The following is a 27,032-nucleotide window of genomic DNA, read 5'->3' on the forward strand; positions in this document are numbered from 1 at the left end:
ACGGCCGTGATTGTCCCTGCCTCCTTCCAGAATGTTTTTTCCACTTCTCGAGAGAGTTCACAGCCCTGGGATTTCCTGGTGGTCTCCTCTCCAAGCCCTAACCAGGCCCGACCCTGCGTAGGTTCCCACCGCATAGAGGCACCTTGGTTTATTTTTTTTCCAAACGCGCGACGATATAAGCTGACCTAGCCCACGCGGCCTGGGGGCGATGGCAGCTGAAGTCCGAACCCGAAAAAATTGGGGAGGAAGGCCACGCCGCGGGGCGCCCCCGTTACCCGCCCGACGCTTTCTCGCGGGGGCGCGCGCGCGGCGGGGTTTCTCCCCCGCGCGGGCCCCTCGCCCCGCGCAGGCGCCGTGGAGTCCCGGCGGTTCTTCTTGGGGAGGCGGCCGGCAGCCTCTCCCCAATAAAAGCCCCGGCGACGGGTGGGCGGCTGGCCGGACTCCCCCCTCCTTCTCTCCCTCCCACCCTCGCCCCAACGCCGCAGCAGGCAGAAGGCGGCGGGGGCGCGGCGCGCCTGCGCAGCTGCGAGCAGAGGCCGCGCGCGCCGCAGCTCCCCTCACAGGCCGCCGAGGCGGGCGCTCCGGCCTCCTCCTCCCTCCTCGCCGCCCTCCTTCCCTCCCTCCCCGCCGGCGCTGGAACCTGAGCAAGGGCGGCCGCGGCTGAGGTAAGCGAGCGAGGGCTCCCGAAGCCGTCGCGGGAGCCTCCCCGACGACTCCGGCCGGCCTGCCAGCGGATCCCTGCGGAGCGTCAGGACGTTACGGCAACGGCGGGCGGGCGGACGGCGACGACGGAGCGCCGCGCTCGGCCGTCTCCCCCGCTCCCCCCCCGCGTTCGCTGGCGCCTCGGCCCCTCCCCCTCCCTGGTCTCACATGGGCGCGCGCGCCTCTCCCTCCCTCCCGCGCCGAGAGGGGAGCACGCGCGCGCGCGCGGCCAGCCCTCCTCCCCCCTCCCGCGCGCCGCCGCGGCGGCCGCTTGGAGGCCCAGCGGTCCGCGTCGCTCGCGCCTTCCCGCGCTGGCCGGGGCGGATGGGCGCTGGAGTCCGGCGCCCAGACCCCGGGGCGCTTCTCCCGTTGACTCCGCGGCCGTCTGGGGGAGAGGGATCTCGGCGCCCGTCCTACACTCCGGCGGTGCCGAGGGCTGGGGATGATGGGGGTGCGCGGGGAGCTGTCTGGCCGGCCCCGGGCGGGGGGGACGGGACGCCGCCTTCCTCTTGGGCTGCCTAGAAGAGCCGCTGCTCCTCTTAGAAGTTTTCTGCGGGATTTCCTAGCTTGGATCTTGACCAAACGGGGCCTTTCCGGCGGGTTGGACTACAAAGCCCATCGGGCGCGTGGGCTGGGGAGGGGGACTCTAGTCCCACGCCTCCGAAGGGCGACAGCCGCGGCAGGATGGCTGAGCTACGGGCTGAGAGAAGAGCAAGTACCTAAATTTAAAATTCTCAGATGTTTTGAGGGGTGCCCCCCCACCCCGCCCCAGCTTCAGACTAAGAAAATAATCCACGGAAGCATCGACTGAGAGACGAACGTCAGAGTAGATGCAGCAAAGAAGTGGGGTAAACAAGATTTCTTTTTCTACACTGTGAACCGTCAGACTCCCAGAATTCCTCTTCATTCTGGGATGTGCAGCCAGATGTATCCCCCCCCCCCCGCAGCTTTGAGATTGTGCTAAACATGCTTCTGTGTGCATCGAGTCAGAAGGAATTTCCAGAATGTTCAACCAGGCTTTTACCTGGGAGTGCGGAAAGCAGCAGGAGGATGGCAGAATTTAATTGCGTTTCTGCTCAGAAGTGTGTTCTGTTGAGTTTCGCAAGGCTTATTCCTACACCTGCGAGCAAGTTCATCCTGCCGTCCTATAAATGTCTTGGGAGTAAGATCAAGTGGGACTTCCAAGTGAGCGTGCACGGTATCTGCCGGAAGTGTCTTCCGTAGACTCTCCTCCACCAGAAATCATCAAATGTGCTTTGGTGTTCAGCGTTTGCAGTGTTACTTCGGTTCTGTGCGGTGGTTCCACTGGTGGCGCAAAATGCTAAGCCGCACGTTTTAAAAACTATGACTTAGTGAAAACCACCACTTTATTAATTAGTCAGTGCTTGAAATGAGATATTGATATATTTATTTAATCACATTTGTGTAGCTCCCATTCACACAGTGGCTCTGGGCAGTGTACATAACAAGTTAATCTACCTTAAAACATTAAAGCCACCAATTTAAATTAAAAGATAAAAAGATAAAAACATGTTGACATATGAGTCAACATTTAGGCTTAGCGTGTTGTGAGATCCCTGTGGCTTAATTGTTTACTCAGATTTCTGCTTTGTTTTTCAGTTATCAGACCTTTCAGGCAGTTGAAGGCAAAGATGCTCATGAGCCGAACTTGTTCCCTGGTAGCTGCATTCGTACATATTTTTTTAAAAAATCTTACATAACTTTAAAACACAAAGTGTTCTACATTCCTTTACCTTCAGGGATATGGTTGTGTTCCCTTATGCTTGGCTTTCACTATTGAATGTGGGCCAAGAGTGATAATTGGGTTTTGTTGCACCCATTTCAAAAATACATAAGAGGTCAAGAACATTTTGCAGGAACTGGAACAGCAAGAAAAAACAACGTTGGGATAGTACAACAAATTTAGCAAAAAGATGGACTGAGCAAATGAAATAATCAGTGAGCCCAGCAGCCCTGTGTATTGTAATATCTTTTGTATAAGCAATGGCTGTTTAATTTTAAAATATTCAGTCCTCCATATGAAAACTTGAGAATAATGAACTCAATAGGATTTCCTCTTAAGGGAACATACATTGGAAGTGATGCAAAGGGGCAGAAGAATGAAATCTTGCAGTATGTAGATGAAATTAATGGAGGTCAGAAAGATTTTTTATACCAGTTGGTAATGCTAACTGATTTAATGCCATATGGTGTGGACAAAATGAGCTCTCTTTTTGTATCCTCCCTAAGTTCAGCCCATAGGAAATTTTTAGTTTTCCATTCTTAGGTGCTGAAAATGTATAGGAGATGTGGTTGCTTCAATGGGCTGCATTAGAAACTTTTTCAGAGACTCCCTTCCAGGTTGCATTTTGCCAATTGTATCTCTCCTAGCAGGCGTTCCTTCCAAATAAAACTGCAGTCCTAAACAAAAGATGGGGTGGGCAAATAACCAACTAGAATGTTAAATTAACCTTAGAGAAATGGCTGTTTTAAGCTTCAGTGGTTCTGCAGAGGCAAAATCTCGGATAAAACATCTGCTCTTATTATTTGTACAGTAAAAGATGGTTTATCCTTCCGGATTCTCGATCAGGTTGTAGAAGTGGATGTTTGATGTTGGCTCAGCTATTCCCTGTCAAACCAGTTGCCACAACATTTTAGCTGATAAAATAGCGCTTCTGGATCGGTTTACACTGCAAATGTTCTGCAGCACTTCTAGAAGTCACTATTTTTCCCATTTGAAAGGTGCTTTTTTGGCTTGGTACTGCAAGAATATTTCTCCTGTGGCTTGGGCTGGGTTCCCACATTGCAGTGAAGTCTAGTCATACCAATTGTTTTATGGCTTAGTAAAATGTGTAAATCTGGTTACTGTCTTTTTCCTGTGAAATTATCCTGTGATGGTTCCTTAATTGAATAAGACTGTTTTGAAATGAAATGGTGGTTAGCTGAGATGCCTCCTGTCCTATTGAAATCTTTCTATACATGCATTTGCTGGGGTGTTATATCTGCAGGGTTATATAAAGAATCTCTGAAGAATCTATTCACATCGCTGAACGGGCCTTGTATTTTCTCAGGTTTAACTAATTTCCTTGATTTGGTTTTCTTTGTTAGTGCTAAGTCATGGTTTTTTTCACTGATTTGTTTAATTAACCTCAACTGGCTGTGCTAACATAGTATGCCAAGACATAAACCCTGATGTGCAAACCACAAAAATGCATCAGCTAAATCCGTAGGAACATAGTTAGGAGCACCAGACTGTAGTCCACATGTTGGTCTTCAGGTGTCATTTGTGTCATAGTCATCAGTGTAATCACTTTGGGTCGTGTTGTAAACAAATGTGTTTTCTTGTCAAAAGCAGTAGAAAAGTTGGGCTTAATTTGTTCTTTTTTTCTCTACCAAGCGTAAAACGCCAATCCTGTTTCTCTCACTAGTTAATAATGGAGAAATTTCTTGACAGAAATCGGGGACTTGAGGATCTTCTAGGCAGAGGAGTACAATACAAATGCAGGCATAAGAATAACTGTAAAATATTTAGAAAATGTGTGTTTTTTCTGGAAGCTAAAGAAGTTGTGTCTCAGTCTATCTAGTGGGTACCATCAAAAATGAATTTCTGATGACCGTGAAGAGAAATGCTCCCACAACTGTTGTCCTGGCTTGCACAGTGTGGAAATTATATACTACTGTACAAGATGTTTCTGATCCTGGCTGAAAAAGATGAAATGCTTTCAGACTAAGTAAGTAGAGCGGTAACTCTTGCTCTTTTTTCCTTCTACAGGGTAAAGGTTCTAGAAGGGCTTTCTTAATGATGGCGACGCAAGATATGAGTATGCATATGGAGGAAGTTGTCGTGGTAACAACTCCGGATAGTGTGGTTGATGGCAGTGGTGTGGAAGAAGTGAAGACTGTCCTAGTCACCACCAATTTGTCCCAGCACGGGTGAGTAAAAAGATGAGCTTTTTAGCTTGTGTGATGGGTAGCTTCTGAGTTGCATCTGCTACAATGGCATACCTAACGTATTTGACACCTGGAGCAGATCATCTTTTAACACCCCCCTCCTTCATTGTTGAAAGCCAGTTTGGTGTAGTGGTTAAGACATCAGACTAGAAGCCAGGAGACTCTGTGAATTCTAGACCCACCTTAGGCACGAAGCCAGCATGAAGCCTCTCCCTCAACCCTAGCAAGAAGGCAAGGGCAGGCCATTTCTGAAAAATGCTGCTAAGAAGGCTGCAGGGGTCAGTCACTGGGGATCAAAACTGACTGGAAGGCATACATTTTTTTCTCCACCGCTGCTACGCCGCCACCGACCGGGGCCCAAGCAGCAGCACCCCGACTCCAAGCCCACTGTTAGCCTCTTAGTGTCTTTGGCAGCACCCCGTTATCGCCTGCACCTGGGACGGACACCTCCACACCTCCCCCCACCTTGGTGCGCCTCTGAGCTGCTGCATACCTTCTATTCGTTGAAATAGACCCAGCAGTAGTTAATTATCAATGGGAAAATACTATCCTCGGAGAGAGAGTTATAGCTTTGAAAGGTTGCATAGTGTATTTAATTAATTAATTAATTAATTGAATAAACAGAACAAAGGGAAAACATAGAAGACAAAAGAAAAAACAACATTGTGTGTGTGTGTATATATATATATAATAGCTTCTTATACATACACACACACACACATATATATATATATATGTGCATATAAAGTTTTAGTTGTAATGACTGTACCATTGTAATCATTATCTATGTCTGTAAGCATCTTGTTCATAAGTTGCAAGGAACATCAGTTCTTCAGTCTACTGAGTAATTAGGGTCATAAATTTATCTTTCTGATGTTGAATTAGCAATAAGAAGGGTGTGGAGAACCTATTCTGCTATCTGGCTGTCAATTTCCAAGTAATAGGTATGTAGTTCAAGAGCAAACCTTGTGTTACAAAGTCAAATTAATAAATGTAGTTACTTCTTCCCAGAACGCATAGGTCAGTGGCATTTTCGGTTTTGATTATGTGCCATCAAGTCAATGTTGACTCTTAAAGTCCTCACGGATAGATTACCATTGCCAGTGTGAAATGATGTCCTTGCCATTGCCGCTAAAGTGATCATCCGTCTCCAGCATCGTCCTGTATCGCTGCTGCCCACTTTTGCTGCCTGCTTGCTTTATCTGAGCAGCTGGGATGACTTTTCATGCCTTGGGTGACCTTGCTGGCATACATTCCCTATGTTTTTCACTCATCTTTCCAGAAACACCCCTCTCCTACCAGCTTTAGAGATACCTAAATTAGTAGAAATCATTAAGTCTAACGAGAAAAAATGCCCACAATGAATCTGTATAAATATTTGTATTAATAAAGTAATTTGATATGCAGATTTTAAAGGCTGACTGGAATAAGAAATTGGAGGTCCTCTTTTGTCTAAATAATGGGACACCCTACCATTTATCTCAAAATTTTCAACGTTATGTCTTACTCAGCAGAAAACAGTATTTTCAGGCCTATTGGGCCCTGTTATATTGTATAGAAAAGGAATAACTAAATAAGTTCTTGGAGATCCAGTGAGAATAATGCCACATTGAAACACATGCCTTTGTGATGTCCTTAAATTGCAGAGTCTTTTGTGCATCTCATTTTAAAATGAAAATGAGCAAAGCAGAAGATCAGCTTTGACCATTCCCTGCAAGCTGTCCCTTTATGATGAGAAGAAGTGTTCCATGTTTAAAAGTTTGTGCTGGGGCCAAGCTAAGACTGTTGGCAGCCATGCCAGAATTTAGGTTGTATGAATTGCAATCTGCCATTCCCTAGCACTAGGAAATACAGCAAGGTTCTGCTTTCTCGGCCACACCCAGGAGTAGGTGATGTTCTGTCTTCTACTTGAAGAATGCTCTAAAGACATAATTTAGACACGCTATCAAACTCAGGTGAAGAAATTCCTTATTCCAGTCCCTAACAACATAGCAGTGTAGTCATTCACCTTATATTTCTTGCTTTAATTCCTTCCACATACTTTCTCGGATTTGGATCGCAACAGTTTTCCCAGTGATGGATAAAAACAATTTTAGGAACAGAACCTACTTCATTGGTATTTTCTCCCACCTTCTCCCTGTTTGCATTATGAATTCTCTGGAGAGAAACCTCTGAATGTGACTTCCTTGCAAAAATCAGCTGTGCGGCCACCCATGAATTTTGTCATAGAAACAGCCCATACAAAAAGCTGTTTAATAGTAGGATTAGGTGGGTTTGTCTGAATAACGACCCTCTCTCTGGTTTCCTAAGCTGAAGAAACGAACACTTTTTTTTGGTAGCGAAAGAGAAATCACGTGAACTACTCTCATGAAACAAAGATGAGAAAAAAATAGAGCTCCCTGCTTTTCTGCTTCCACTTGACAGTTCTTTATGCATTCCACACTGCTGGTACTAAAAGAGAAAGATATACAGAGCTAATATAAAATTGGCTTTCTGTGGATAGTTGGTCTCTTTGTTTAAACATTTTTATACTGATTTTCCAACTGGCTGCTGTAAATTAAGATAAAAGCAAATATAAAACATGGGGGATCTTAAAATGTCTAATCTTTGCTGAAAATCTCCTAACAGGCAGGCTTTATAGCCTTTATGAAAAGTGTTGGAACCTAATCTCTTAAAAAGAAGTTCTAAAGGTTATGGCTGTTATTGCAGATTCCAGCTGACTTCACACAAGCCTGCCATATGGAAAAAAATGGGCAAACAGGTAGACTAAGTGGATTTCAGGCAACCTATGGAATCTTACCAGTCAGTCTTTAATGTACGCACTTAATAAAGTGTCCAAAATACTGCAATTACCACTGAGTTCTGCAAGGTTCATTTTTGAGAAGGTACATATATAATGTGCTGCCAGAAACATTTTGCTTTAATCTTACTAGCAACATCTTAAAATACATGCAAAATGCCACACCTTTCTCTTGTGAGTTAGAGACCTGTTTGGCAAGTAGGTTAGTGAGAATGGATGTTCCTGAGCGCTGGTTTGCAGCCTGAGTGCGCTGCTGTACCCTTGTAATAAATCTGGGATGTTATCCTGCCAGTGAAATAGTTGGTGACTGTGGCAGACAAAGCAAGTTAGCGTCATATCCAGGATGATTGTGGTGTAATCTGCTGTTAGCAGATGCTGAGAGGAAGATGATGCCTCTGTGCTAATGTCAGGCTCGGTGCTTTATGCAGCCAGAAGATGAAAGATGCAGTTGCCTGTCCTATCTGCCTGTTGTTTTTTAGAGGCCAGGAGCTTTTTGCCACTGAGTATTCTACGTACTGGTGTTTGTATACACCTGACAATGGACAGGCTTCTTTGCTTTTTAATAATAAGAAGCACAAAATGATATGCCAATGTGGTTAAAGGCTTACACAAGTCCTATCTATCTTTTTGGAAACTTGAGGCTGTGCTGAAGCTGGAGGCCACAGTGGCCTTGTCTGTGGGGCAACAACTGCACATCAGTCTGTTTGCCTCCATGTGCATCAACAGGCCCATCTTTTTCTAGCGGGGGCTGAAGGAGGTGGGCCTTCCCTTTGTTAAATTGCATTGGGACTGTTTCATGGCTTACATTGTTTTCACATGTTTCTTGCTGAAAATAGTTGAAAATTATGCAGCTGAATTATGGAGCATAGTTTCTTAAAAAGACTAGCCAAGTCTTTCCTGGAACTGCTGCCCAAGACTCTTTTAGTTTGAGAAAGCAGGGGATGACCTGGGATCTTCTGCATGCAAGGCTTGGATATTGCCTGAGAACAATGGCCTATATTTTCTCTCCTGAATTGCTCATGAATAAAAGTGTTAAAATAGTTAATAACTCCTCTTCATTGTCTTCCTTTTCACAGTACCACTTCTGGAAGTACAATGGGATTTTAATGATTGACACTTGTTATCATACGTGCATCTCAATGTGTCCACATGTTATTTTTATCTGCAGAGGCCTGGGATTTGAATGCACACCCACATCCATGTCTGGGCACCACTAGTCTCATGTAAACATTTTGTAAACACATGACTACCTCTACAGAATGGGTGGAGGTCCACCTTCCGCTGACTACTTGGGTCTCAGCTTGAAGGATGTCATGGGTTGCTCCTTAATAGATTTCAGCAAGTATTCTGATCCTTGAAAAGTTCCAGTGTGTCTCCATATCTGCTCAAAATACTGGAAGTTTTTCGTGTTTTCATGTAAATTGTTCTCATATCTTCATCTTACGACCTTACAAAATTATGAAACTGCTCCTCAGAATGGTGAAATATGATAATGTGGGTTTTCAGAGCATTACATATTTTTCAGGGAGATCCTGTGGCCAGCTTCCTTAACAAGTCCAGCTTTTTGTATTTGTCTAGAAGAAGCAAGCCTCAAAGTCTTAAGATTTTAAGGCTTTTTTTTTGTCTGATAGACTGAATTTGCTCATTTGCTGAAAATTAACTTTCTTAGTGACAAGAGCTTCCTGGGAAACTATGATACATAGTCAGAAGATGGGAGAATATATGCTGAAAGGCCTGTGTGCTTATTTCCTCAGATTTCTAGGTACTAATAGCTTAGAGAGGCAAGAAGTAATTTTCTAGAGGAAAATGGATAACATGAGCAGCTTCACTAATATTATTTCTTCTCTGTTTGTGTCTATCTCTCTGACAAGAGGTGACCTCAATGAAGACACCCTGGAGACAGAAAATGCCGCTGCTGCAGCAGCTGCAGCTTTTACAGCCTCTGCACATTTGAAAGAAGCCCTTTTAGGTAAGTGTGGTGAATGGCCAAGCAGGGGTTCTTTTGTATTGCAATCATGGGCATCAGGATATTGGTATCTTCCCAAACTAGCTGCAACGGGCAAGGTTCTAGTTACAGTGCTCAGAATGTCCACTGGGTTGTGTAATCTCAGCATATCTAAGAAGACACCAGGAGGGGAGAATATTAGTATTGTGCAGTAAATGCTAGGCACTTCCACCAACCTTCCTCTGCATACGGAATGAATGCTAAGTCCTAAAAGATTGCACTTATTGTTATTCTGATTGCAGAGATAGTTCTTATTTATTTCTATTTCTGTTGTCATTGTATAGCCCATCCTTCCTCTGATTGCTCAAGGCACCCTTCCCTGATTTTATCCCCACAACAACAATTCCAATACTGCCCAGAGTCACTTCTTTGTGAGATGGGCGGTATCTAAATTTGAAAAACAAACAAACAAATAAATTCCTGTGAACTAGTGGCCCAAAGTCACCCACGGAGTTCTGTGGCCCACATTTGAACTCCCCCAGCCTGTATTGGGGCAACACACTAACAGCTCTAAAATGTAAGAGGATATTGAGAAACGGCTCAAAGTGTTTGCTCCATTTGTTTGTATGTTTCATTTGTGTCTTGCTTTTTATCTGGAAACTTAAGGCAGCTTATCTCCTTCCTACTTTATTCTCAAAATCATTCATGGTAGAGAGACAGGGACTGGGTGCATTTTATTTGGCTTTGGTTTAGTGCAATCTGTGAACCCAGCCATTGTAGCTTCTTCAGCAAACCATGGTTTTAAAAGGTCCTGGTGTAGTGTTATTAGTGTAACAGGCTCCATTGCTGTTAAGGGACCTTCATAGACAAGGGAGGATTTGAAAAATTCACCCCAAATCATTATACCTCGTTCAAAATATGCCAAAGTGATCCATGCAGAATAAGATAAATGTATTTTGCCATCTTACTTATATCCTTCTGTTGTATGTGGTCTTTCATGGAAAATATTGCTTAATCCTAAAACAGCTGCTCCTAAATCCATATCTTGGGGTGATCACCTTTGGAAGCTATTATCTTGCTTGAGCAGCTCTCTGGCGTCTCTTCCGATGAGTAGGGGCCCAGTCTTTTCAGTTCTGCATAAAGGGAGCAAATTTGCTGCTCAGAGGACTGCCATCTAGAATCCGAACAATGCTTAGGTGCTCAGGAAACGAGAAACACGTTTCTAATAGCTGGGTGTGAGTATTGGCTACATCTAAATATAACCATATAAAAAGTTTGTGTATTTATATTTGCAGAAGATTCCCATGTTTTTCATTTGAATTTATAGAAACAGAAAACACGGTTTGCCTTGTTTAAGAGTTAGCTTGGCTTTGGGGGGACTTCCAGGGAAGAAATGGCGAACTGAAGACAGCTCTGCTAAAAGCGGAGCCGACGACCGCAGGAGAATGAGGAGCCGGCGAATAGACCGGCTCTTCGTAATTTCTCTCCGGACAAGGATAGGACTTGAGAGTTCCCACAAGTGCTCCAGACAGTTGCTCCTTGCGAGGAGACTGCGAGACAGCAGTCCCTGTCTGGTTTAGAGCTCTCAGAGTTGAGGGAATAGCTATCTTGCTGAAACCGTGGTCAGTGTCTTCCAAAGGACACTGGGTCCGCATGCTTCCTTTTCTAATCACTTTTGGAAATTGCTAGTTAACTGCTTTTCAACTATTAGGAACCTTTGGATCAACAGTGTGAGTATCCTTCAGTCCTTAGTGAAAGAAGTTTTAAATACAAGTTTAAGGACTTAATTTTTTTTTGAATAAACAGCAAAAGGGTGATTAAAACTTTGATTTTAGAAAGTTACAAATAGACTAAGGGTCCAGATAAATTTGAAATAAGATTTTGGAATTAATTATAAGATTCTTCCCATGGGAAAATGCTTTTGTTTTGAATTCTTTTAAAAAAACAAAAGATAGGACTTTGAAGGTTGGACACTGGAGGGAACTAGAAGGAACTAAAGATTACAATTAAAGGAGAAGAACACTCAAACTCAACAAATACAGAATGAAGCAAAATATTTTAACATTGGACATATGGGTCCCTCCACTGTGAGTCTGGGACTCTCTCCCGGGAGTGAGAGTCTGGGGAGTGCATGAGGATATTAGGATCAGGATCCACCTTCTGGATGGGAGACAGGAGGTGTGAGGGAGTGAATGGGAGGTCCACCCTGCCGACTAGTGAGAGAGGTCATGTAGGGTGGCAGAGGGTGTGTGGGAGCGTAAGGTTTGGTGGGGGGTGGGTCCTGGCGGCGCCGAGAGCGCGAGCTTGTGTGCCGGGGCGACCCTCTCTCACCTGTGAGTGTTTGGGTGTGAATGAGGATGAGTGGCTGGAAGGAGGGACCCTTGCCCCGGGTTAGGGACCCCGGAGGTTCAGGAGTGGAGGAATTTGGGCCTACAGCCCCCGGGGATTATGCGGTGGGCTACTCTATCGAGGTGGTGACGGGTAGGAGACAATATGGCGGGAGCTGGAGGGCGGGCCATCTTCGGGGAAGACGCCCCCGGTGTGTGTTACCAGTGGGGTGTTCCAGCCCTCCTGGCTCATTCCCAGAGCCTGGTCAGCAGGTTTGTTAGGGGCCCTGGCCTTCGGCTGCTGTTGCTTAATGCCAGGTCGGTTAACAACAAGGCCCCCCTCATATGTGACTTGATCACTGAGGAGGGGGCAGACCTTGCATGCATTACTGAAACCTGGCTGGGACCCGGGGGGGTGCCCCTCTCGGAAATGTACCCAGCTGGGTTCTCGGTATGGCACCAGCCGAGATGCCAGGGCAGGGGAGGAGGGGTGGCTGTTGTGATCCGGGAATCTCTAGTGGCCTTCAGGGGCATTGCTCCACAAGTTTCTGGCTGTGAGACACTGTTTAGTAGGTTGGGCGCCCGTGAACAGTTGGGAGTTCTGCTATTGTACCAGCCTCCCTGCTGTATGGCAGCCTCCCTGCCTGAGCTGCTGGAGGCCATCTCGGGGCTGGTGGTAGAGTTCCCCAGGCTTATGGTTCTGGAGGACTTCAACCTACCGTCCCTGGGGGGGTCCTCGGAGGTGCCTCGGGAGTTCATGGCTACCATGGCGGCCATGGGCCTGTCTCAAATTGTGCAGGACCCAACCCGAGACAGTGGCCACATGCCGGATTTGGTTTTCTTGTCGGAGGAATGGCAAAGTGATCTGAGGGGAGATCTACAGCTTTCCCCATTGTCATGGTCAGATCACGTCCTGGTGACCCTGAGTTTCTCCTATACCACCCCCCTCTGCAGGGAGGCCGGACCCATGCGATTGGTCCGCCTCCAGCGCCTGATGGACCCGTCAGGGTTTCAGAAGGAGCTGGGGGGATATTCCCACGGATCTGCTGCATGGTCCAGCGGAGGCCTTGGCTGCTGCCTGGAATAGGGAAGTGGCCGGGGCCTTGGACAGGATCGCTCCTATGCGACCTCTCTTGCCACATCGGCCCCGACACTCCCCATGGTTCACGGAGGAGTTGAGGGTGCTGAAGAGGGTTAAGAGACGTCTAGAGCGCCGCTGGAGGAAAACAAAGACCGAATCCGACCGAACACAGGTTAGAGCCGCTATCAAGGCCTACCTTGTGGCGATAAGAGTGGCAAAGTGCTACTACTTCTCCGCCCTTATCGCATCCACAGAATGCCACCCGGCAGCCCTGTTTAGGATCACTAGGGCCCTCCTTGGTAAGGGGGATGTGGGGGTTCATTTGCAGGGCCGTGCAGAGGAATTTTCGGAGCATCTGCAGGATAAAGTTGCTTGGATTCTTTCCAAGTTAGACTCCAAGCGTGGGGCAGGGTCTGGGGAGACACCGAGGGACTCTTCGTACCCACTTATCTGGGAACGGTTTGATCCTGTTGCTCCTGAGGAAGTGGACAGGATCCTGGGGACTGTGAAGGCCACCACTTGCCATCTTGACCCATGCCCCTCCTGGCTGGTGAAAGCAGCTTGGGAGGTGACATGTGGTTGGATCCAGGCGATGGTTACTACATCCTTGCAGGAGGGAGTGTTTCCAGCTGCTTTTAAGGAGGCATTGGTGCACCCCCTCCTCAAGAAACCCTCCCTGGATCCTACTGTGCTGGACAATTTTCATCCAGTCTCCCACCTCCGCTTTTTGGGGAAGATGGTTGAGAAAGTGGTGGCATCACAGCTCCAAAGGGTTCTGGAGGAAACAGATTATCTGGATCCCTTCCAGTCAGGTTTCAGGCCCGGATATGGAATGGAAATGGCATTGGTCGCACTTACGGATGACCTCTGGCGGGAGCAGGATGGTGGAAGTGTGACCATCCTTGCTCTCCTTGATCTCTCAGAGGCTTTTGATACCGTCAACCATGGTATCCTGTTTTGACAGCTCAGGGAATTGGGGGTGGGCAGCACGGTCTTGTGCTGGTTCGCCTCCTTTCTCCAGGGCCGATCCCAATTGGTGCTGATAGGGAGTGAGAGGTCCCTTCCTCAGCCCCTCCTTTGTGGGGTGCCGCAGGGCTCGGTTCTCTCTCTGCTCCTTTTCAACATCTACATGAAACCGCTGGGCAAGATCATCCGTCATCATGGGGTGAGGTATCATCAATATACTGATGATACGCAGCTATACATCTCCATCCCTGGTGAAGTAAGTGATGCCATGGCTACCCTTTCGCAGTGCCTGGAGGCTGTGAGGGTCTGGATGGGGAACAACAGGCTCCGGCTGAACCCTGGCAAGACCGAGTGGCTGTGGGTTAATGGCTCCTCTGTATCCGGGATTTTGTCATCTTTGGTGCTGGATGGGGTGGCACTGCCCCAGACAGACCCAGTGCATAATCTGGGGGTCCTCCTAGACTCACAGCTCCTGCTTGAAGAGCAGATGGCAGCTGAGGCAAGGAGGGCCTTTGCACAACTTCAGGTTGTGCATCAGTTACACCCTGGATCAGGATGTCCTTCGAACAGTCACCCACATCCTTGTTATCTCCCAGATAGACTACTGCAATGCGCTCTACATGGGGCTACCCTTGAAGAGTATTCGGGAGCTACAGCTGGTCCAGAATGCAGCCGCGCAGGCTATTTTGGGAGCCCCAAGGAGGGCCCATGTAACACCTCTGCTCCGCCAGCTGCATTGGGTGTGTTTGCTTCCAGGTCCAATTCAAGGTGTTGGTTATCACCTTTAAAGCCCTACATGGCCTGGGACCAGGTTACCTAAGGGACCGCCTCTCCCCCATGACTTCAACCCGTCCCACCCGATCACACAGAGAGGGTATGCTCTGGACCCCCTCAGTGAAAGAACGACTGGCGGGGTCCAGAAGGCGGGCCTTCTCTGCGGTAGCCCCCGCCCTTTGGAACATTCTGCCCCCGGAGGTGCGATTGGCCCCCACTCCTGGCCTTCCGGAGGGATTTGAAGACCTGGTTCTGCCACCTGGCCTGGGGTGGGGAGGGAATACCTCAAGCATGGGGATGGCTAGCCCCATAGAGGTCTTCTGCCTTCAGCCTCAGATTTTTCATCCTCTTGGACTCTCCTCCTTTTTAGTAATTTTTTAAATTAATGTTTTATGTATTTATATCTATTTATGTTTTTAATGTTTGTTGTCAATTGCCCAGAGTTCCCCCATTGGGGGGAGATGGGCGGCTGAAAAATTTAATAAATAAATAAATAAATAAGGATATTTTTTGAACAATAGACCCAGAAGTTAATTTTAAGAGTGTTTGCCTGTATAGATAGACTGTGTTTAAAAGATATTATGGAAGAGGAACAAGTTCTACCTGACAAGATTGAAACTGATCTGAAAGTGGATTTAAAAATGACAGGCTACAAGAATGACATGGAAAAACATGTTACACTGGGCATACAAAAGAAACCAGCTGATGTCTTAATAATTAAAAGAGATATACAAATATTTTGTGAGAAGGGACAAAGAAAAAATGAAAAGAAATCAAGTTCCAGGACATTATTTGAAGGGACTAAAGATCAAGATTGTTAGAAGTAAAAGGAAGAATGTAAAGTTGGTTTATTTGATCAAGGTTAAAATAGATAGGTTGTTATCTCTGGTAACGCTTAATGGACTTTTGCTGACAGCAGGACTGAAATGACGAGGCTTTTAGATTTGTTATTTTTGTTTGTATTTTTATGTAATCATAATTTTTAATAAAATTACTATTAAAAAAGTTAGCTTGGCTTCCTTTGGACCTGCCTGTTTTTCTGACATCATGGAAATGGTGCTTCCTGTCTTGACTTTGCATTTTGGGCCTATGGCAGTATAGATAATTTACTTACTTATGCCTTCCTGCATACCCCCCTTTTGGGTATTGCATGTTTTATCATCCCATTGTCTTATTCCAAATTCATCTCCATTTCTTCCTTAAAGTGAATGCCAGTTCAACGTTACCTCTTGCTCTGGGAGATAGCATGACTTAAGAACCAATAAGGGCAACATCGTTTCAGTGACTAGCATGATAATTTTATGAAGCAAAGGTTTTGAGTGCAAGAGTACAGCTTTTTACTGCAGCCGCATTTTGCTGAGAGCCTTCTTCCGCACAGCAGCCAAGGTGGAAGAGTGGGCTGGCAGATAACGGTATGGAACTTAAAACAAATTTGGGGCGGGATAGTTAGTCCATCCTGACACCCTTCATACTGACACCCAAATTTCCCCCCTGCAATTATAGGTGTATATATAGGCATGGGGTAAACATTTAAAACAGTGTTGTCCAAACCTGGCCACTTTAAGATGAGTGGACTTCAACTCCCAGAATTCCCCAGCCAGCCAGGCTGGCTGGGGAATTCTGGGAGTTGAAGTCAACTCATCTTAAAGTGGCCAAGTTTGGACAACACTGATCTAACATCTCCTTAAAACTGATATTGGCAGAGAATGATGGGAGCCTTTTATGGAGGCCAACAGGTGCCTCTTTAAGCTTACTACCACACTTTCTTGCATCCTATATAATGGTCAAGCTATGTAAATAATATATCTTTATATTTACATTTATTTACCTGCAGAGTCATAGTCTTGCTTTGGGTTTTATGGTGGCAGTTAATGTAGAGGTGTGGATAATACCTTTTCAGCCTGCCCAGTTTTTGTTCTGAGTGCTTTAAACTTAAACATCATCATAATTAGTCATCTGTGGTTTTGTCATCTTTTTTTAATTAAAAATATCCTTTTGATTCCTCACCTTGAAGTGAAGATGGCTGAAGGAGATGAGTGCATGGAAGCCGAGGTGGTTTATCCCATCACATGTGGTGACAGCAAAGCCAACCTCATATGGCGGAAGTTTGTTTGCCCTGGCATCAATGTGAAGTGCGTGCAGGTGAGATCCTTCTTAAAGGCCTAGAAAACAAAACAGGGCTGTGCGTCTTCGTTCACTCCACTTTCATGGACTGTTGTGCAAAATCTGAACACATCCCATCCTTGCAGCGAAAAATGGATTGGCTGGCTGTCACGTTTGCTTAGCAGCAGGCGAGGGATATTTGGACCACAAAGCTTCCAACTTGCCCTCACGGTTTGCATGGAAGGTTTTTCTTTCCTAGATGCCCTTCCTGCCTGCTTGCCTCCCTCCCGCCAAAAATGTGTCATTCTGCAAAGAATGAAAACCAAAAAACCGTTTGCATCAGGTTCCCATTCTGTGACCATATGAAATACTCTGGAAAAAGCACCGACCAGCTGAACAAGACCAAGGCTGCAAGCTCTGGTCTAATTTACAATAAAATGAACTAAAAGGGAAGAGCAGGAAAGGGAAACCATAAAAGGCATAATAAAAAGATGTACAGTGAAGCCCCTGTGGAATAATTAATCTAAACAATCCACAGCATCAAAATGGGGATGTGATCATGAAGGGAAGAACAGAGACATTATCTTTAATCTCTTCTCTAGCACATGCTTTTTAATCTTTTTAAATCATGCCAGCTTCGGAGAAAGACTGCTGCTGTTCCCATTTTACAACCAGGTAACTGAGGCTTAAAGAGAGACGCAGCAACTTGAATTTACAGCTGCCTGGTTCAATCCAACATGCTGCCTATTGGGCCACTGGAACTTTTTTTCTCCAGATCTTATGAGAGAGGAGCTTTTGGAGAAAGTGCCTTGTTTTAGACTCTTAGCTTACTTTGGAGTTCTTGGCCAATGTAGAGCGTGCAGTGTGACTGATGAGGTCGCAAGTGGGCTGAGACCTTGTTAAGGCAGTGGCTGATCTGCAAGAACATCCGGTGGGGGAGAGAAGCAGCTTGGTTATCTGTTTCACAGGATGGGCATTGTCAGTGATGTCATAGAGCAAGGAGGGGATCAGACATTGGGTGCAGGATCTGGAGGGCGAGGATGGGGCCTTAGCGTAGAGGCAGTAGGAAGCAATGTTCTTTTCCCTGTTCAGTCTCTATTCTGCCTGCCTCTGTGTGATGCAACTGTGAGTCTTCTAGGTAACTGTTCTCCCAGCATGATGTTGGTGAGGTATCCCATAGGAGTTGCTTCCAGCATTGGGACTGTAGCAGTCCATGAGAAGCAGCCGGGTCTGTGGAAGCCAGCTCATGGAAGAAATGGGTCTCCTGTTATGTGTCATCCTTGTGAGATAGTCCAGACAGGAAGCACCCCCAGAGAAACTAATTCTACTTTATTGGAAGGTGACATTAACAGAACCTTGCAAGTCTGAAAGTACATTTCTTCCCCGTTGCCTTTACATCCCAAGAAACTCGGGAGGGTCCCTTCTGAGACATTTGCCAGGCCCCCATTCCTTTCGCAGGCTCAGCTGCCTCTTATCCGACTGTTGCCCTAGCTGTGGCTCTTCCCTCTGTCTCCCAAGGTCTTTTCCACATACCGTTACATTACGTGGCTTTGTTGCCTTCCCTCTTCATGCTACATCCTTTCTCTCCTTGCAGTATGACAATCATTTGATAAGTCCTAAGGAATTTGTCCATTTGGCTGGCAAATCCACCTTGAAGGACTGGAAGAGAGCGATCCGAATGAACGGGATCATGCTAAGGTAAACCACTGCTTAAGTGTGTGCGCATATGCGGAAGGAAGCATTGATCTAGGCCTTGGAGTGCGTATATCCAATCTTGCGCCTGAAGGAAGCAGGATTCACCAGGCCCTGCCCCGTGTCCCCTGTCAGCCATTTGAAGGGGGTCTCCGTTCGGAAGGGTTGGGTTCAGCTGTCACTTAAAAGCAGGCTGCAGCCAGCGCATGAAAGCTTACCTCCTGTGAGTTTTCGGTATGTTGCTTTTTCACATGGCTCACCTGGGCATTCACACCCCCTCTGTGTGTTTTAGGAAAATCATGGATTCAGGCAAGCTGGATTTCTACGAGCACACAAAAGTTTGCTCTAACACCTGCCGCAGCACTAAAATCGATCTGACTGGAGCTAGAGTCTCTCTCAGCAGCCAGACATCAACAGAGTACATTCCTCTCACTCCAGCCTCTGCAGATGGTATGTAGAAAAGCAAAACCCAAGGACAGAGGAATGAAAGGAGGGGCCACAGCTGAGACACTGGAATGGCAGTTCTAATTTCCACCAGAAATTCACCATGTTAAAAAAAATCAATTGAGTCCTTTTTCTCCCTAAAGCAGTTAAAACTTCTGTAGATGTTTTACGACTAACATCAGGAATGCCTGTCAGATCGGTCCGCCTCCTGCAGTTTTGAGGGCATGGCTGGGCAGTCAGCAGCTCAGTTCTCACCGGTCTGAACCCTTCCCAAGCCCTCCTAAAGCAGTGCCAGCTGGTGCACTCAGATGCTCTTGACTATCACCGATTTCCTTCCTCAACCATGGTTGTGGGCATTTTAAACATGCTGTGGCTTTGGGTTAACTCATATCCCGAGCAGGACATAAAGGGGAAGAAGGAGTGTGCTGAGTGCTCCAACTAGTTTTTCAGCGCCTGTTTTGGCCTTTTCATTTGTTATGTGGGTAAAAGATTAACCCAAGAAAGTTTAGTAGGCTTTGTTCTCTTTCTGAAAGCTTTGATTTTGACTACTTTGTATCTTCCTCCATGACAGGGCAGTGCTCTTTTAATTGGGCTTTCTTCCAAGTCTGGCAGTTGATTGGCTAAATCATTTGTTTATTTTCATTTAAGGTTTCTTCTCTTAATGATTTAGTTTCTGAAAGGTGGAAGTTTCAAAGGCAGCAAGAAGATTTCCATGAGTCTAGCCAGGATCTTTCAGCCTAGCCTGGGGTGGTGAAGCATTGGAATCATCTTGTAATAAATCAGAACTTAATATTCCATGTCAACATTCAACAATACACCTGTACAATCTCTGAATATGATTTGGAAATGCAAGGAACATCTCCCTAGTATTTATTAAAGGAGTTCAGCATTTTTCATGCTTTTATATTACCCTGGAAAAAGAGATCACACTGATTTAAGGAGTTGACTCGCGAAGGCTAATTTGATTTTTAAAGCAGTAGTGTCTTTTTTTCAGGGTCATATGGAACCCTGAAAAAAGACAAGCTACTTAAAGAACAGGAGAGAGGTAGCACATTCACACGAGGTCCAAAGCACTTCTTCCAAATCATTTTCAAAATCTGCATGGCTTTATTAAACAAGTTCCCATAAGCATAACATCAAAATCTTTGAGCATTTTAGTCCTGGTTTTAGAAATGTTTGAGGGGGAACAGGGATTTTTCTCCAACCGTACCGGCAAACATATAGGGAAATTGAAAATGTGTTTTTTTTAAAGAGTAAAAGAGTTAAGATTCTTGCAAGGACAAATGATAATGGTTGCTTGACTTTAATTGCAGTAAACGGTTCTCCTGCCACAATCACCATAGAAACCTGCGAGGATACCACCGAGTGGACCACTGCTATCGGAGGTGAAGCTCGTAGGGGTCTGCTCTTAGTCCCTCCCCCAGGGTCTTTGGTGCAAAACCTGAGAGGCTTTGAAGAAGAAAAAGATGCAGATGTGTTGACAGCTGCGTTGTCTTTCTGTATGCAGGGCCATAGATCAGTGGAAGAGCCCTTGAAGCAAGTTCTGGGGTCAAATCTTTGGCACGTCTGGGTGGGATGGGAAGAGACTCCTGTCCGAGTACCGAAGAGATACTGATAACTGGACAATTTGGGGGGAGGTTGGTGGTTTGGGTGATGGCAGCTTGCCACTCTTGTATTCCTGAGAACTCTGCCTACTACCTGTCATAAAAGTCAGGTCTCAGAGGGGATGCGTCCATGTAGCTCTTTTAGCAGCGATAGGGAAATGATATACCATGGCCGTCTGTCGGAATGTTTTTCAGCTTCTCAGTTTAGCTGACAGCCCTGGGATTTCCTGCCCTTTTCTTTTTCTAAGGATGCCTCTGATTTATGTGTAGCCCAGAACCATTCTTTTAATAATAATGATGCTAGAGGCAGTCTCTTGGTCTGCAGCATCTGGTTTTCCATTTATTTATTGTTGGGAGAATCTCAGGGAGGTTACCAAGTGCCAAGGAAAGTACTTGTAGGCACCCTGTGGCCTCAGATAGCCTATTTTCCCCTGCCCTGTAAGTGGCTGGGGGCTGCATGCTGCTGTTGGCTGGGCATGGGGCATCTTTTCCCTCATTCATCCTGAAGTGTGAAAATACCTGTCCTGTTTTGCCAGCCAGGGTGCCCCCCTCAGACCTTTTAGAAGCCAGTTCCTTTGAGATGATGGCAAGGCAGGTGCTGCTTTTCCTTGGCTCCTTCCCCACCCTACAAGAAGGAGACTGGCATCTAAAACCGCATCAGCGGCAGATACTTGCCCAACTCTGGTAGAAGACGTCCTGGAATTCCCAGTGGCAAAATCAGCACCAAGGGGAATGTCAGGGAGACACCAACATTAGGGTCACAGGAGGGATCCTGGAGGGGTGGCCGTGCCCACAAGCCTTTCATCCCTCTACTGTTTTGTGCAACGTTTCACTGATCTGCTCTATTCCTGACAGCAACTTCTTGCCTTTGATTCACTGATTGTAACATAAGACAAGTCATATTTTTAAGCACTTGATTTTTTGTGAATGGGGTAGATTACATCTCTTAAAGCTTCCTTATTCTGACATTTATGGATGGTGGTTCCTTACAAGTTATTACTTGAGGTCTTCTGTAAGAAACCCTACCAGTAGTCAAGTGTCAAAATGTGGTCCTGGAATATACCATCTCCAGAATAGGATTATGGGGTATAGCAGGAAGCAGCCCCTTGGGTTCCCCCAGCCACCCTTCTCGTTGTCAAGGGCCCTCTACTTTTTCTTCAGATGATACGTTTACATTTTGGCGAGGTCTGAAAGACGCAGGACTGCTAGAAGAAGTGGTCCAGGAATTCAGCATGGAACTAATGGAAGCCATGAAAGGCCTGCAGCAAAGAATTCAGGATCTCCCTTTACAGCTCAGTGGTAAGAACTGTTTATCGCAGTGATTTACTTTGCAAACAAATTACTTACAGTTTCTTAAAATTTATTTACTTGTGTGTCTTCTAAGAATAACAGAGTTAAAGCTCATGGTGATTTTATTAGGGAGCTAGCAACCAAAAGTAGGCTATGGGTTTAGGGCTTTGTGTATGGAATCTGAACTGGGCATCCACTGTCAATATCAGTGTCCTGATACTCTCAGCTTTCACTTAAAATTAAACAAGCTTCTAGTTCTCATGGTTCCTTAGAAAGATAAGAGCCCTATCTGTTAAACATTCAGGAGTCAGAGGGCATCCTGGACGTGAATGACTTCTGTGGATCATGTTATGGAATCCCAGTGATCTCTACAGTGTCCTGTCCTTTTCCCGTCAAAGTCCTGCTTCACACAGTGCCTCCATCTCCTCTGTTTTTGGCCTTTGTCTGTAGACATTTGCTAAAAGAACTCTATTTTTTTTTTCAAATCCTGCATTTAGATTGCTGGAAAATCCAGAATGGTGGATCTAGTAATGCAGATGTGTGTAATTAGCACAACTTATTCTGAGCACAGAGTTCATAATGCAAAAAGTTTAGGATCAGCATATATGAAAACTGAGTTCCGTATAATAAATCATTGAAGGTGGATAATAAAAAGTACCTTAACTATGTAATACAGAAATTAACTTCTATTTTTATTGTATGGTCATTCCTTACTGTACAAAAATAGTTAAACGCAATAATTGCATTACCATAATTTTCTGTTTACATTGACTTTGATATATATGATGCTTTATAGAGTATGAAAAGTAAAACAATTATTCCACTCTCCTGCTTCAGAGGGCTTAAAATCTAAGAGCAAACACAGCTACATTTGCTTCATCTTAGCTAAGAACGAGGAACTGGAGGTTTGGGGCCTGGTGAATGAAAATTCCTACATTCTCCTTTCCTCCCACCCCTACAAATAAGATAGATTGGTGGATTTGTGGATGTTTGTGGGTAAAATGATTTCTGTTGGCCATTAGGGCATTTTGCTTTTTAATCTCATATTTATTTTAGATGCCGTCTTGCTCAACAACACAGTCCAAAACTTTGGTATGCTAGACCTAGTGAAGAAAGTTTTAGCCAGCCACAAGTGCCAGATGGACCGTTCCAGAAAGCAGTATACGCGAGACTTAGCAGGTACTGTCTCCTAGTCCTGTTTCTCTACTTGTGTCCTGGTACCTGATAAGGTACCTATGGAGAAGGCACCACCCTTTGCGATGGATTTAGAGAAAGGAAAGAAAGATATCAGGAGACTGGAAATGTAAGTTCTAAGGGGGATAAATAAAGATATAGAGGATGTTTAGCCTTGAGCAAAAAGTGTCTGGGAGGGGGTGTGGTATTGGTCAGATTGCCCAGAATAGGACTTTGGACTTGATTATGACTCTGTGGTTCAGTGGTCAGTGTTGAGCTAAGACTGGGGAGACCAGGTTCACCTCTCTGCTCACTGAAGCTCCCTGTGACCTAGGGGTCATCACTGGTTCCCCATTTAATTCTGTGGGAGAGGAAAGCAGCCACCCCAGGAGCCTGCTCCAACTGAACGCTTTCCTCTTCCAGCCTCACAAGGCTGTCCCACCGATTGTTCTTTGGAGGAGGGCAGAAGGCCAAGATGGCTGCCCCAGAGATTTCTCAGCCAGACTTCCCTCCCCATCCTCGGCAGGCCCGTTACCACCAAGCGCCCTATGGGAAGATTTACAGCAGTTGATATTATTTGTAAGCTGCTTTGAGAAGAAAGTACTGTAATTCCAAAAGGCAGAATGTAAATAATAGTTATAAATCTATTTCACTGGATTGTTGTGGGGATACAATGAAGAGTGGGAAACAACCCCTCTTGATTAACAGTGAGATACAAATGGAATGAATAGGTAAATTACATGGGCAAATATATCTATTTATTAAATTTTTACACTGTCCAGTTCCCTGTGAAATTTGTGGAAATCCCAGTTTTGGAGACAGACTTGACTCTCGTTTAAGTTTTTTTTACTAATCTGTCAAGTCAGACATTTCTGTCCTAACAGGAGAGGCAGATCTTCCTTCTTCAGTTTCCAGTTCTAGGAAATCGGTGCTGCAGACAAAAGGATATCAACTAGCTTGATGTTCTGCTTACATTATTTATCACAACAAGGTCATTGTGTGCGCTATTCTCAAATGATTAATAGCACCCTACCTCTTAGGTACTAGGCGGTGTAAGGGGAGGAGGCCAAGTCTGGTCTAGTCTAGCCTTTTGACTTTTTCAGTGTCCTGCTTAGCACCCGTGGCGTTAATCTTGCTCTCCCCCTCCTTTCCGCCTTTCCCTCCCCAGCTCTGGAGCAGCAGTGTGACGAGCATCGCAAGAGAGCAAAGGAACTGAAGCACAAGTCCCAGCACCTCAACAACGTGCTGATGACCTTGACGCCCGTCTCCATTCCCTCCCCTCTGAAACGCCCCAGGCTGACCCGTGCCACGTCAGGGCCCCCTGCCATTACCTCCCAAGTCCTGACTCAGTCAGCACAGATTGCTCTGGCTCCAGGGATGCCGGTCACCCAGCTGGCCAGCCTGCCCATTGGCAAAGTGGTCTCTGCTCTCCCAGCGTCGACTCTCGGAAAGGCCACCGCACAGATTACATCAGCCAGCTCTCCGGCCTCCCCACTGCTGGGCGGATACACAATCTTAGCATCGGCGGGATCCACTTTTCCCAGCGCAGTGGAGATCCACCCCGACGCGTCCAACCTCACGGTCTTGAGCACGGCGGCCATCCAGGACAGCAGTACTGTGGTGAAAGTGATGAGCCCTTTCCAGCTGCTCACCCTTCCAGGACTGGGCACGGCCATCCAGAACGTGACACAGATGTCTCCCGGGGGGAGTACAATCGTGGCTGTGCCATCCAGTGTGGTGGAAGGCACTTCAGCAGCGGAAGAGCACACGACCATTGAGGTAACTACCGTGGCAGACGAGCCTCAGCAGAAATGAAACACGGACATTGACCCACTTTCTGGGAGTGCTCCGGGCTTACGTGCCCATCCCTCAGATGAGAAGAAGAAGAAGAGGGTGCTGGGAAGAGAGAGAGGGAAACGGATCGGCTGATGGCAGAGTAGTGAGGTTGAAATAATAAAGCAGAGAAAGGCGGAGAGAAAAGAGAAATGAAGGGAGAACATCGCCGAAGGGGCAGGAAAGAGACACTTGTTCCCTAGGAACCGTTAAAGGCTATAATCTTTCCATCCGCAGCTTGTAAGCACTGTCCCATCTCTAGCCAGCTCCAGTGGAGCAAAGAGCATGTAGAAAAACTGAGGCAGCCAAGATAGGTTTCGAAGGAAAAAACATTAACAGGACCAGGAACGCTAAAGGATTAGGCAGCTAGACAAGAATAGTTTAAACATTTCAGGGCAGGCAGAAGAGGGGTTCTGCTTCTGGTGGCTGCCTGCGTGTTCTGTTATGTGGCTGATGGACTGTTTCTCTGCCAGAATGGATGAGGAGAGAGGGAGTCTGGCATTCGCACTTGGATTAAATGTATAAGGAGTCCCATTCAGTTTGCAGAAGGCGCAGGGGATGGGGAATAGCAGCTTAAAAACAGGAAAGTCCTCTGAGGAGGGGTGGGGCTTGGAAGGGGGACAGCGTGGCTCCCTTTAGGGTTCAGTGGTAGGCAGACCCAGATCATCCACGCTCTCAGCTTTGCAGCATCAATTTGTCAAGCTCCCAGCTTGCATCTCAGCCCCAGGGCATTCAAGAGGAAGAGACAGCAAAACTGCCAAAGGTGGACTGCCTGGGTTCCCGCTGGCTCGGCGGAGGGCTGATTTGGCCCCACCTGGTCTGCCCTCTGCAGCTACCAAGCCTTATCCGCCATGCAGCAGCACTTTAGGCTGGAAAAGAGTATTTTGCCGAAAAGAAAGGTGAATGGGAGCTCCTGATTGTTCCAGCGGACTTGAGGGACTTGATAACTGAGGATTTAAAAAGAAGAGGTCCTTGGGAGAGGCGTCATCTGCTGTCAGAAGCTACAAGGGCTTGGATTCTTGCAGTGTGAGTTGGCCTATCAGAAGCAGCAAAATCACGTCTCTTGGATAACATTAAAATTTGTTTTCAAAGCTTGCCCTGTTCTTGTGGGTTGTCTTACTGTACGCACAGACGTTTGGGGACCTTCAGCTCATGTGTTTGAGCTCCACTGTGTTTGAATTTTTCCCCCTAGCCAGCTCGGAAGGTTTGTGGTTTGTAACCCACCATTTATAGCTTAGGGTCTTCTGTACATTAGGCCAACATCTTCAGATTTATATCCATGCGTTCAGCACATACCCATCATCCTGTTGCCTTTTGGATTAAGCAACATCATGCAAAATACAGAAAGAAGGAAAACGCCAAAGAAGTTATAGGCAAGAGAGAAGGAAAAAGGAAATGTAGGTAAAGCTAGTTCAGACTAACACCATTCACATCTCTCTCCATGCTCTATTATGGTCACTTCGGTCACATCCATACCCCATTTCATTGACTGCCTTTTGTCCTTTACATCCGAGGATGTTGTCATTGCCATCCAGCCGCAGCTTTCTCAACCTTCCCCTTCCTCTCAACCCATTCACTCCTCATACATTTGTTTTGTGATTTGATCCTCATTCTCGTATGACCCCCTCGGTGTTTTTTTCCATACTGGTCCTTTGCTTTTGTATTCAATTCATGTATATTCAAAAGCCATTCCTTCTTTTACCACACACTTCTTAGGCGTGCCATTGCCACTGCCCTCCACTTTCCTATATTTCCCTACTATATTTATTCTGCAATATTTATATACTGCCCAGCTCATACAACCCCAGGGGGTTTACAATAATAAGATTGAAAATACAGAAATCAATCAGTTCAAGCCAAATCTCAGCACTAACTATAAATAACAAAAACATGGTAACCATAGGTCTGTAAGTCAACAGAATCCAAGAAGTCATCCAAGAAATACCCAATATAGTCTTCACTGCCTTGTGAAATAATCGGGGAACGTGAAGATCGGTTTCCAAACATGGGAGCCGTGAGTGAAGAGGGTCTGAAGCAAGGGCAGCATGAGATCTTGCTTCCATGCTTGCCTACATGGACTGGGAAGATTCAACTTGGAGAAGATGGTCTCTGAGGCACCTTGGAGCCAAACCACATAGGGCTGAATAGGTCAAAGTCACGACTTTAAATTGGACTCTGAAAACTGGCATCCAATTAAGTGACCAGAGAGTAGATGTTATGATAACAATTCATACCCTCCTAAGATTCTGGTTGTGCCATTTTGTAACAATTGTCTTTTTTTTTCAAGGGCGGCTCCATGTAGAGCAGATAACAATAAACTAAGTGTGGTGGTAACTGTGACATATAA

The 27,032-nt window shown here is 46.0% G+C and overlaps 1 protein-coding gene across 3 annotated transcripts; it reads left to right on the top strand.

Annotated features, from left to right (window-relative positions):
• Positions 1-481: 481 nt before the first annotated feature.
• Positions 482-25,780, top strand: GMEB2 (glucocorticoid modulatory element binding protein 2). Of its 3 annotated transcripts, none has more exons than XM_088154161.1 (10): positions 482-665; positions 4,475-4,635; positions 9,325-9,422; positions 16,561-16,688; positions 18,244-18,347; positions 18,634-18,791; positions 20,099-20,170; positions 21,551-21,688; positions 22,736-22,858; positions 24,021-25,780. In XM_088154161.1, the coding sequence occupies exons 2-10, from the start codon at positions 4,502-4,504 to the stop codon at positions 24,665-24,667; spliced, it is 1,602 nt and encodes a 533-aa protein (XP_088010287.1). In that variant the 5' UTR covers positions 482-665; positions 4,475-4,501; the 3' UTR covers positions 24,668-25,780. The 3 variants fall into 3 exon arrangements, with proteins under 3 accessions (XP_088010287.1, XP_007437845.1, XP_025028669.1); XM_007437783.4 differs by lacking the exon at positions 482-665 and adding an exon at positions 938-1,550; XM_025172901.2 differs by lacking the exon at positions 482-665 and having other exon boundaries at positions 4,610-4,635; positions 16,566-16,688.
• The last annotated feature ends 1,252 nt before the right edge of the window (positions 25,781-27,032 follow it).

The sequence above is a fragment of the Python bivittatus genome, unplaced genomic scaffold (genome assembly GCF_059951505.1).
Source record: "Python bivittatus isolate LINGU-HERP-01145 unplaced genomic scaffold, Pbiv_v1 ctg000700_np1212, whole genome shotgun sequence".
Taxonomy (NCBI): Eukaryota; Metazoa; Chordata; class Lepidosauria; order Squamata; family Pythonidae; genus Python; species Python bivittatus.

Coding starts and splice junctions, on each gene's coding strand:
- GMEB2 (XM_007437783.4), top strand. Junction 21,689..22,735: donor TCTCCCTTTACAGCTCAGTG/GTAAGAACTGTT, acceptor TATTTATTTTAG/ATGCCGTCTTGCTCAACAAC. Junction 22,859..24,020: donor GTATACGCGAGACTTAGCAG/GTACTGTCTCCT, acceptor TTCCCTCCCCAG/CTCTGGAGCAGCAGTGTGAC.